Source organism: Arvicanthis niloticus, chromosome 8 (genome assembly GCF_011762505.2).
Source record: "Arvicanthis niloticus isolate mArvNil1 chromosome 8, mArvNil1.pat.X, whole genome shotgun sequence".
In the NCBI taxonomy this organism is placed as follows: Eukaryota; Metazoa; Chordata; class Mammalia; order Rodentia; family Muridae; genus Arvicanthis; species Arvicanthis niloticus.
In genome coordinates, this window is record NC_047665.1 from 13,997,452 (window position 1) to 14,009,390 (window position 11,939).

At 44.8% G+C, this 11,939-nt stretch overlaps 1 protein-coding gene across 2 annotated transcripts in view; it reads right to left on the reverse strand.

Annotated features, from left to right (window-relative positions):
* The window catches only part of Ippk (inositol-pentakisphosphate 2-kinase), a 40,376-nt gene that overhangs the window by 1,924 nt on the left and 26,513 nt on the right, over nt 1-11,939 (reverse strand). The window contains exons 10-12 of one of the 2 annotated variants that reach the window (XR_013112074.1): nt 11,077-11,227; nt 10,330-10,432; nt 1,298-1,451 (exon numbers count right to left, since the gene is read on the reverse strand). Coding sequence is in view for 1 of the 2 variants with exons in the window: in XM_034509633.2 (XP_034365524.1) it covers nt 1,298-1,377; nt 10,330-10,432; nt 11,077-11,227 (334 nt within the window). In the remaining variant the exon portion in view is untranslated. The remainder of the gene's footprint in view (nt 1-1,297; nt 1,452-10,329; nt 10,433-11,076; nt 11,228-11,939) is intronic. The other variant, XM_034509633.2, reaches the window with a different exon arrangement.

Consider the following 11,939-nt stretch of genomic DNA (forward strand, 5'->3'; position numbering starts at 1 on the left):
TACTGCCTTCCCCTACCTCCTTTGCTCTTGCTTCACGGTAGATCTAGACCACCAACTTGGAGCCTCCTATAACCTGGGCCCTACTATATGGCTCCAAGAACAGAGCTTAGCAAACATGCAGCCTCGCAGGGCAGGACCCATTTTTCCTATTCAGGATCCTCTGCAAAAACAAGTCAGGATTTCCTAATCTGTCATCTCTCTTCAAATCAGCCACCAAATTTGCAGCTTCCACAAAATAAGTTTGAGGAAGTGTAGTACCAAATAGCAGAGCTTTTCAAACACAAAGTTCTAAACATTTCACATTTTAAAATTGAATAATCTTAAAATACTTATGAATAAAAGTGGTGTGTTGCCTACCTTTCCCACCTGCATCCTTGACCAGGCAGGGTAGACAGTAATAATAAATAGGACCCTCAGGAGTGGCTCTCACCTAGCACGGCAGCTTGGTCCACTGACGGGCTCCTCACAGCTAAGCTCTGGGTCTTTCTTGAAGGATAACATGAGCTTAAAACTAAGCCGTCAGCTACCTTCCCCAGTTACGCCCTGTACACATCCCTTAGTGTTCTGGACCAGAAAGCCCTGTGTCTGCCAAAAAACCTGATTAAAAACCACAAAGCTCAAAAACATTAGAAAAATAGGTGATCACCCTGACCAAGGAGTAGAGATCAGATGTGGAAGGTCTGGCACCCCTAAATATCAACACTGAAGATGCTACCTACAAGACGAGCAAGCCCAGCCTGAATTACTCAAAGTTAGGGGAGGGGATTATGACTAGCCAGACATTTGAGGAGGGATGTAACAAACATGCTGGTTATTCAGAAGAGGAGCAAGAATAACAGATATGCTGTTTGGGAGATTTTAAAATGACAGTGGCACTTGTGAAACCTATAAAAGGCTCAGTGCTATGACCCGGATGAAGCCTATGCTGCTTCTGAAAAGAACTTGCCACATTATCTACACTGTTTCTAAAGTTATTAGAGTATTTTCTTATAAAACAATAATGAACATTCAAATTTGATAGAAACATTAATATATACAATAGTAGTCATCTTAAAATGGAAAAGTTTGTTGTTTCCAGAAATGGCCTTTAATTAAATCACAGATTTCTAGAAAACAAGAGCTAATTAAAAAAAAAAAAAAAAAGTTACAAATCTTTAAAAAAACAAAAAATAAAGCCCTGTGAAAACAAGTATCCCAAAGATAGAGCAGCCTGTCGGGCAGGGTTTCTAAGTGAGGGAGCTTACTTGTCATCACGGTACCATAAACCATCAGACCAAGAGAAGTGCTGGAGCCTCACCTGGTGCCCTGTAGACAAGGGGAAAGTGCGATCATGATGGAACAGTCCTTGGCAGTCATGGCTACCCGGTACTGCTGCACCTGTGGACGAGAGAGGGCAGCTCCAAGTCACACAGCTCCCAACTCAACAGAGCAACTGCTTCCTGCAGTAGAACCTGAGGGAAAAGTTAGGTGAATGCCTGACGTATGGCAGAAAATACTCCCATGACAACACACACATGCCAGCCCACCTCATCGCAAGCATGTGGATCCCAATGGGATCCCTGATACTTGTAACTTGCCATCAACAAGTTAACCACAGTCTGTCTTTTTGGGGCTGGGGGAGCAGAAAGTTGCTCAGCTTCTTAATATGTTGACCACACTATATTCAACAGTTATTACTCTGTACCTTCTAAAAGACACATGCAGGATATTTGGGGGAATCGCGATTACAGCAATAGTGGGCACATTCTGCGTATATATTAACTCTGCATCCTCAGCAGGCAGTAAGGTACCCTGTTGTATAAAGAGAAAACTGAAGACAGAACTGCCAGATGATAGCAGGGCTGGACCCAAGCACAGGTGCCATGCCAGAAACCCTGTCACCACACTACACATGTGTGACAGGCACACAGTGAGAGACCAAAGAGAGTATCCACAGTGGTTACCTCTATAGTACATATTGGGGAAGTTTATTTTATTTCATTTTTTTAAATCCCTTTTGGTTTTTGGACCTTGGTATATCTTTTTGAGGATTTTAAACAGCTCTTACTTTTATAAAATTAACTAGTTACACAAAAGGAAATGCCTTATCATTTCCTTATGTGCTCACTATTGCTGTAATCACGATTCCCCCAAATATCCTGCATGTGTCTTTTAGAAGGTACAGAGTAATAACTGCTGAATACAGTGTGGTCAACATATTAAGCTGAACAACTTCAGTGACATCATCACTGGTCTAGTATCTGATCTGATGGCAGACAGTATTCTCTTCTGTCCCTTTGAACCATTCCTTTTGATTTCACAGACATGAAGCCTGGGAAAATCTCAAGCTTCACTTCCCTGCAGAAAAGGAGGAGGAAGGAACAGGCTTGCTGGCTGCTCTGGGCCTAAAGAGCCCAGGATGAGGAGACAACCAGCTCCCATCTGCACACCCTCCAGTTAGCAGTGAAGTTTGTTATTTCAGGATACATACCCAGAAGCCAAGTCAAAAAGAAAGAGACAAATGTAAACTGCCCTTAAAGCAATGCCAATCTATCCAAAGCACAACAAAGAAGCCACACAAAGACAGTTTTAAAACCTAAACAACTATCAAGGATTTTATGTGATACAGTTCCTAATCCAAAGATTAACAAAGAGAAGTGAGAAACTTGAAGAAAATCTACCCAACCTATCAAAATGAAGAATGTCTAAGTCCTAGGCAGGTATGGTGGTATACACCTACAATCCCAGCATTTGGGAGAAGGCATCGGAAGGATCAGGAATTCAAATCACCTTTTACAGCAACAATGAATTTGAGGCCAGATTGACTACATATTTCTTTATGTGTATGAGAGGTTTTGTCTGCATGTTGTACAGTTCCTAGGGAGGCCAGAAGAGAGCATCAAATCCCCTGGAAGTGAAGGTACAGATGGGTGTAAGCCACCATGTAGGTGCAAGGAATTGAACCAGGGTCTTCTGGAAGAGCAGCCAGTGCTCTTTAAATGCTGAGCCATCTCTCCAACCCTGACACAAATATTAAATATTTACATATATAATGTATGTCTTATCTATGAAGAGGTATTATTACTACAAATCAAACACATATTTGTTACACTTAAACCTCTTTCTGCTCTTGGGGAGGGGAGGGTATCTCAGACACAAAACCAAAGAGTGAGATTTTCACTTAGAGTACTGTTCCAGTGAGTTATTGAGCCAAGTCAGTGGCAACTGAAAAATTGGATGAAATAGTCAAAAACTTCTGATTGAAGGCATTGCCGATAACACAGAGACAACAGGGATTTAGGTCTGTTTTCCAAAGGAAGGTCAATCTTCAATGCTGTTAGGGCAGAAACCACATGAACCCTCTCTAACCCTGAGCCTAAGCTGGCAGGCCCTACCCATAACTGCTGCTTTACTTCAAAAGGATCAACCCCAAAGGCTGGGTCAAAATGACACCAGCCTGCCAGTCCTCTTGGCAGAGACAAGCCTAAAATTCTCTAGGCAGCAAATGATCTCTAAAATAATTGTACAAATACAATATCTGACACACAAGTAAAAATATGCAGGCAGACAGGATGACATGAATAAAAGCCAACAAAAAAAGCACATAAGGGCTGTAAGAACCTCTAGTTCCCTCACTTCTGCTGGGACATGGAAACTGCTCTGAAAAATAAAGATGTTTGTAGAAAGAGCTACAACTGAAAACAGCCCCACAACAGCGCACACGGATGCACACACACACACAGGGACCCCAGCTACTAAGGAACAGCACACACGGATGCATACACACACAGGGACCCCAGCTACTAAGGAACAGCACACACGGATGCATACACACACAGGGACCCCAGCTACTAAGGAACAGCACACACGGATGCACACACACACACACACACACACAGGGACCCCAGCTACTAAGGAACAGCACACACGGATGCACACACACACAGAGACCCCAGCTACTAAGGAACAGCACACACGGATGCACACACACACACACACACACACATAGGGACCCCAGCTGCTAAGGAACAGCACACACGGATGCACACACACACACACAGGGACCCCAACTGCTAAGGAACAGCGCACACGGATGCGCGCACACACACACACAGACTCCAGCTGCTAAGGAACAGCACACACGGATGCACACACACACACACACACACACACACAGGGACCCCAGCTACTAAGGAACAGCACACACACACACACACACACACACACACTCCAGCTGCTAAGGAACAGCGCACACGGATGCACACACACACACAGGGACCCCAGCTGCTAAGGAACAGCACACACGGATGCACACACACACACAGGGACCCCAGCTGCTAAGGAACCAAACACACATGATGCTCCACTCAAAGAGTCAGCACAAAAGAACTTCTGAGGAGAACTGGAAACCATAAAAATCATTTAAGATTTTTAGAAAAACAAAAAAACAACATTAAGCATTCAGAAGACTAACTGAGGAGATGTGCCACCAAATAGAGGGGAAAACCACAAGGGTAGCAAAGCTGAGCAGCCAGCTTCCGAGGCAGCGCAGCTAGGAGGCAGTAACAGGGGTGTACAGCATCCTTTGCTTGTGTCCACTGCAACAGTAGCCCCCACATTTTGTTTTCTAAGAAATGTAACACTAATTACCCATAAAGCTACGAATTGGACAAAGGAAGAGGCCCAGGTCAAATAAAAGAAGAATGGAAGGGCAGAAGAAAAGGCCTTTTCCCTAAACTGAAGACATCAAGCCCTACAGATCCCAAAGTGTCTCCAGAAAATAGTTAACATATCTGTAAACTAAACTAAGATCACTGCCGAGCAGAGCTGCCCTAACAGATACGTAAAGATGTTTTGGAGTGTGGTGGCTCACCTGTAATCCCAGCACAAGGGAGGCTGAGGCAAGAGGACCAGCCTGAGAAACATGAGGCCCTGTCTCAAATGTTAAGTCTAAGTGACAGAGATAATGTCGTGTGTGTATGTGTGTGTGTGTGTGTGTGTGTGTGTGTGTATTGAGTGTATGCACACATGTGTGCAAGGGCTCTCAGAGGCCAAATGAAGGCAGTGGATCCACAGGAGCTAGAATGAGAGGTGAACATGTATCTATCCTGAAGTAAGATACTGGGAAATAACCCAAGGTCTTCTCCAAGGGAAAGCAAGGGCTCTATACCAATGATCCATCCGTCCAACTCCTGGATTTACCAATATTTTATTAATCCATCTCCCTACTACTCAGAATAACTTTTTAAAAAACAATTATAGAACCTGAAAAGATTGCTCAGTGGTTAAGAAAGAACACTTGCCACTCTTGCAAAGGATCCAGGTTTGGTTCTCAGCACCCGTATCAGGCAGCTTACAACCACCTGTAATTCTAGTTCTAAGAGGTCTGACAAGTTCTGGCCTCTGGGTTCCTGCACATATACACACGGTGTATAGACTCATGAAATAAACTAGTATTTTTAGAACCATTTTATGTCTATTTATTCAAAGACAAAAAGAATATGAAAAGATGAAAAACACATGGTACAGATATTAAGCACAAGAATCTGAAGAAGCTCTACTATGACAGAAAAAGGAAATGTGAAGGTAAGAAGTATACCCAAAGATAGAAAGCTACCTGGAAAGTATTTACTTCTAATGCCAAGGCACCTAAAAACAAAGCCCCACAGTAGAGTAGGAAATCCTAACTCTACCTACTCAAAATCACTGCAAAGCCCTGAGAGGCAGAATGCACAGCAAAGGCACAGCTCGAATGCCAGTAAAGAAAGGCTACCAAACATGAGGGCAGGCACAGAATGACTCCATATGTAAAGTCCAAAAGCTTTCCATGGGGATACAGGTCAAGACAGGGAACTTAACCAGACTCCAGACAGACTGCATACTAGATCTTAGCCGAAGCCAGTAGGGGCTCTGGTTGGCTTCTGCTCACTGGGCTATACACCTTTTCTGCACTGTCTCCTGTATTTTCCTGTGCTATATTTTCATATTCCAAACGGCTAATGAGATAAAAGCTCAAAAAGTAAAATTAAAATATTTAAACACTAGTAATATCTAATCTTTGTGATCCTATGGCACTGGAACCTACCAAATATAAACTCAGCAACTCATTTACACACTCAATGGGGAGAAGCTTATATTTAGGAGAGGAGAGTAAAACAATGATAAAATCAACATTTGTCTTCACTTTTTAAAAAAAAAAAAATTAATTGAAATAGAATGACATCATTTCCCCTTTCCTTTTCTTCCCTCAAACCTCTCTCAAGCCACCTAAACCCATGTGATAGGCTCTTTTTCTTTGATTATTTGTCTTAGGGTTTTACTGCTATGAACAAACACCATGACCATGTAAGGTGACTCTTACAAGACCATTTAATTGGGGTGCAGAGGTTTAGTCCATTATCATCAAAGTGGGAGCATGGCATCATCCAGGCAGGCATGGTGCAGGAGGAGCTCAAAGTTCTACATCATTGGAAGGCCTAATAGTGCCAATTCCTTAGCCAAGCATATTCAGACCATCAAATTATTGTTAAATGTGTATGTCTGTCTGTATGTATGTATGAACATAAGGATATATGCTTAACAAATAAGGGGCTAATTCTCCTTCTCCCAGCAGCCATTAGTTGCCTATAGTTCTTTGTCTAGCGAAGGGACCCTGCAAACTTCCCCCCTTCCACTTTCACATGTCTGTTTATATTGCCCTTACTACAGTGTTGTTTCTATGTAGCTCTCTAGGAGAGACTGTTTCACAGGAGACTTCCTCATAGTCTGGCTCTTAAGATCTTTCTTCCAACTTCCCAGGGACAGTGAAGTCTCAGACATAAAAAAGAATCTACTGTTGCCCTTTGCTAGTCGAGCATAATTCCTCACTCCATTCTAAATCTCATCCTTACACACATTAACAACTGGAGCTACCCTCATCAAAGAAGCCACTCTTTACGGCAAACAGAGACCAGCAGAGAAAAGCACAACTAGACATAATACAGAAATGAACTGCTCCTGGGGAGCCCAGCCCCTGTAGATAGAGCCACACTGCACAGCGCCTGCACCTCTGCCTCCCCACTCACTCTACTTCTCGTCACTTTTCACAGCAACAAATGAAAACTGCCTCCCGGGGGCAATGGCAGCCACAGTGAGAGGCTGCAGGCGGGTGGGGACTTCCAAGGGCTCTCCTCTAAAATGACCACACCCTGGTGACACTGACTTTAACAGCTCTTCCCTAACACAGAGCAAAACAATGCCAAACTCAACCTCCTCTTCATACCAATTACCCACTTCACCCCCCAAACTACTAAGGAGGCAAAGTTTATGCTGTACACCTGTGCTCTCAGCTGTTCAGGAGATGGAAGCAGGAAGAGTCCAAGCTTGAAGCTAGCCTGTCTCAAAAAGCAAAAACAAACAAAACAACAGAAAACCTTACAACAGCACTGATTATAACAGTACAAAGTGGAGACAACGCAACTGTCTACTTGGAATGCTGAGCCACTCAAGAGAATGAGGTAGTGAAATCTAACACAAAGGCTTACACATTGACTGTCTCATTTGTAGACAGCACTTATAGAAAGACTAAAGTTACTCAGTACTCCAGGAACAGAGGCAATGACAGCTAAGGAGTCTGAGAAGTTTTTAAGTGATGTGGTTGTTAGTAAAAACCATGGCGTAAAATTGTTGCTAAGAAAAGGACAAAGGGGACTGATCTGAGTGATGAGAAAGTCAGGCAATAATAATGGTCGAACACGTGAATAAATCCATACAAACATGTCAAAACCCATACTCAAAACTGGGACCTTGAAAACTGTCTTAGCTATAGCTGCTTGGTAGAGTGCTTGACTAACATGCTGCCCACCGCCCCCAAATCTAAGACTATCAAACAGTAAGTGCACATATACTGGGGAGAACAACTGTAATTAAAGTACTCCACATCATTTGCCAACTGGGGCCACAAACAAATGAATAACTTTACACTTTAATATGCATTGGTGAACTGAACACGCCACCAGTGGAAAAACAGAAACAGGTAACTTCCAAACCAGTGGAGCACAGAAGGACCAATAAGCTAGTGAGTAAAGGAACATACAAGTCAGCACACTGATGAGGATCATCACTCCAACCCCTCCCCACAACTGTTGCTGGTACAGCTTTCCTGACACATTCCTCTCTTCTGTGTCCTGTTGATGGATAGATACTCCTAGAGCAATACTGTGATGGTTTGAATATGCCTGGCCCAGGGAATGGCACTATTAGGAGGTGTGGCCTTGTAGGAGTAGGTGTGTCACTGTGGGTGTGGGCTTTAGGACCCTCATCCTAGCTGCCTGGAAGCCGGTCTTCTCTTGGCTGTTATTGGAACAAGAGTTAGAACTCTCAGGTCCTCCAGCGCCATACCTGCCTGGATGCTGCCATGCTTCCCACCCTAATGATAATGGACTGAACATCTAAGCCCCAATTAAATGTTGTCCTTTATAAGAGTTGCCTTGATCGTTCACAGCAATGAAACCCTATGTAAGACAAATACTAAGGCTGCCAGCAGATAAGAGGGCCCACCTAACCTGAAATACTGGCTGCTGACCTTTCTAGAAATCCCACTAATTCAACCTCCAGTTACTGCTCAACAAAGTTAGAGGTGGGAAAGGTCATGGTGTCCCAAGATGACAGTATCTATAAGAGGCACGTGGTCCAGCTAAATAACCAGGAACAGACAAGCTTTTGCACTGGGTTACTCTCAGCTCACTCCTCCTGAGTCTCAGCTTTATGAAGCACTGTCTCCAGTTTCAACTACCTGAATATATATCTATCCTAAAAGAGAAATGCAGCTTGGGAGGCAGTGGCAGGTGGATTTCTGAGTTCGAGGCCAGCCTGGTCTACAGAGTGAGTTCCAGGACAGCCAGGACTACACAGAGAAACCCTGTCTCGAAAAACAAAACAAAACAAAAAAAGAGAGAGAAATGCAGCAGTTGGATGTGGTATACTCAGGAGACTCACTCTAAAGAGATGACAACCTAGATCTACCTTGGGTACAGAGTGAGACCTTGCCTCAAAAACAGAAAAAGAGGGCTGGTTGACGGGTCAATGAGTAAAAGCACTTGCTGCCAAACCTGATAATCTTCGTTCAATTCCTAGAACCCAGAGAAAAAAAAGACAGCACTCAGGTTGACCTCTGACCTCCACACGCTCATTGAAGCATATAACCAACCACCAAATACATTTTTAAAACATTACTTTAAAAAGAGAAAGAGTGGCCAGGCAGTGGTGGCCCACACCTTTAATCCCAGTGCTCAGGAGGAAAATGGATCTCTGTCAGTTCAAGGCTAGCCTGGTCTAGACAGTGAGTTTCAGGACAGCCAGGGCTACACAGAGAAACCCTGTCTTGAAAAACCAGGAATAGAGAGAAGAGAGGAAGGGAGAGAGAGGGAGGGAGGGAGGGAGGGAGGGAGGGAGGGAGGGAGGGAGGGAGGGAGAGAGAGAGAGAACAAGAGAAAAAGAGAACAAGAGAGAAAGAGAGAGAGAATGAGAGTGAATGAGCACAAGCTCCACATTCTAACACGAAGCCCTCAGGCTCCCAGTTTCCAGCAACATCTCAAAACTACACAGCAGCATCCTGACGGGAAAGGAACATGACTTGCACATGGCCTGTTAGACCCTCCACATCCACAGCCATGTTGGTGAGTTGCCATTACCATGGGGGCTCTGACTTCCACAAGCATCCCTTTCCCAAACCCTGGGAACCAGCGGTCCATGTCATTTTCAAAGAGTGCTGCCCACACACAGTCATCACTGTGGACCCTGTGGGAACTGTTCTGTTGGTCAGAAGTGCCCCCTCCCCCATCTGTCCATGCAACAAATGCTGTGAATTTGCAATTGTGTTTTCTAACATTTGCAACTGCGTCAGTCACATGCTGACAACACTGGGGTTGCAATAATTCTTACCTCAGCAACAGAGCACTGAGAAGGTCTTTCTTTGCACAGTTCTAAAACATAGGTCCTCATTTCTCTGAGTACATCTGACATGAAAACTTGACTACCAGCAGCCCATCTCAGAGCCAGTTCCTAGGCACCAACACTGTTTTTTTGGTTTTGGTTTTGTTTTTTTGTATGTTCCTAGTGGAATTCTTTCAGCCAAGGAAGTCAGCAGGATTGAAAAGGCAGGGCCCAGGGCCACCAAGCAATAGGGCCGGCCTCTGGCCTGTTAGAGCCAAGAGAAATCCCACATGGACCCTGTGTTATGGTCACCCACCCACCCCATCTAAGAAACAGTGTAGCCTCTCTGCTTTCAATCTAAGTTCTGGGCTCTCACTGCTGTGAAGGGAAGAGTAGAATACTCAGGAAGGCATAGGGCTTCTCAATGGGTTCACTCACCTTTGTTAATGCAAAGGCCACTGTCCCATCATCCTCAGTGGACAGATCAAGAAGTTTCTGGTAAAATACCTCATCATAAGGCCCATCTATCTGTAATGTTTTCCTGAAGGAAAAGCACAAGACCAAATCAACAGGGTGACAAGGCTTTAAGGACTTTCAGTCACTAGTATGTTCTGTATCACACAACATAGCCCAACACTCACGTTGTTTGAAAGGCACCTAAGAGATCTACTGCTTTCTCTCATTAAGTCTAATTTTACAACATTAAGATGGTCTACAAAACCCAGGGCTCTAGGAGGCCAAGACTCAGCCTGACCTGTTCACCATACTCTTAAGCAAAAGCCAATGATGTGCAAAAAGACTCCTGCCCAAGGACACTGTGTGTGTTTGTGTGTGTGTGTGTGAACATGTGAACCCACAGTGCAGGCCCAGGGCCCTAGGCGTGGCAGAGACTTTTAAGGAGCTACCAAACCAGTGTTCGAGGAGCAGCCTGTGGGACAACATTGCCCTCTACAGGCCAGGCCCTGACATAGGGTTTCAGAATGGTTGCATTAATAAGTGCTCTATTTCTAGTGTCTTAGTGACCATGAATCTCAGAGACCCTGGTACACCGAGCAGGGGACTCCCTGGGCAGAGCTGGTTGCAGGCACCTCCTAGAGACAGGTTCTAGGAGCTTTGTTTTGTTCTGGAGTTCAGGAAACCTTGACCCCAGCCTAGCCTCACAGCTTCCTCTGGTGCCAGCCTCACCTCTCCTCAGGAAACTCCTCCAGGTATCGCTCAACCCGGTTGTACAGAGGGTAGAGGCCTTCGATGTCCAGCTGGTCCAACATCTGCACCTGGAGGGTTTTGTACAGAAGACAGCCCTTCGGTAACCCCGAGTGCTCTGGGGTGTTTTTGCCTACCAAGAACATCAGGGGAGAATGAGAGCAGGTTTATTATCAACACTTGAAGACTGTGGAGGGAGACCCAGGCCGGCGCAGACAGCAGAGCTCACTCTGGGCCGCACAGACCAGACCTACAGGCTCCAGCCTAGCACTGAGGCAGATTTGCACACCTCACAAAGGTACAAGGCTGACTGACCTCAGAGCCACCCTGTGGCTCTACACACAAAAAAGGTAGAGACCGTGCCTCTCCCTTTGGCCCTGTGTTGTCCAAACACCAACTCAGAATGTCCTTTAACTTCATCGCATGCCCTAGAAGTCACTTTATACTTAAGTTTAAAGCTAATCCTACATGAGATAAAGCCCAGAACTGCAAAAAATCATTTAGACATCTTCAAACCCTCAAAGCCAATTGGGGTTTCCAGAGCCAAAAACCATTAAGTCCACACAGAGAGATCTGGCTACCACAGGACAACTGCTAAGCATGCAGAGCCATGGAATGTGGTTAAGACCACTGGCAAGGTCCTGTCCTCGCTGGGACAGGTAAAGAAGCAAAGATCCATCCTTCACTCATGCACTCACAACAATGTGTACAGTGCCTTCTCAACTGGGGCCTGACAGCCCTGACCATCCCTCAGGAAGACTCAACTAAAGGCAAAAACAGGGGAGGGAACAATGTATACTCAAGCACCCCCAGCAAGACATTCTTAGCCACACAACAGATGCCCT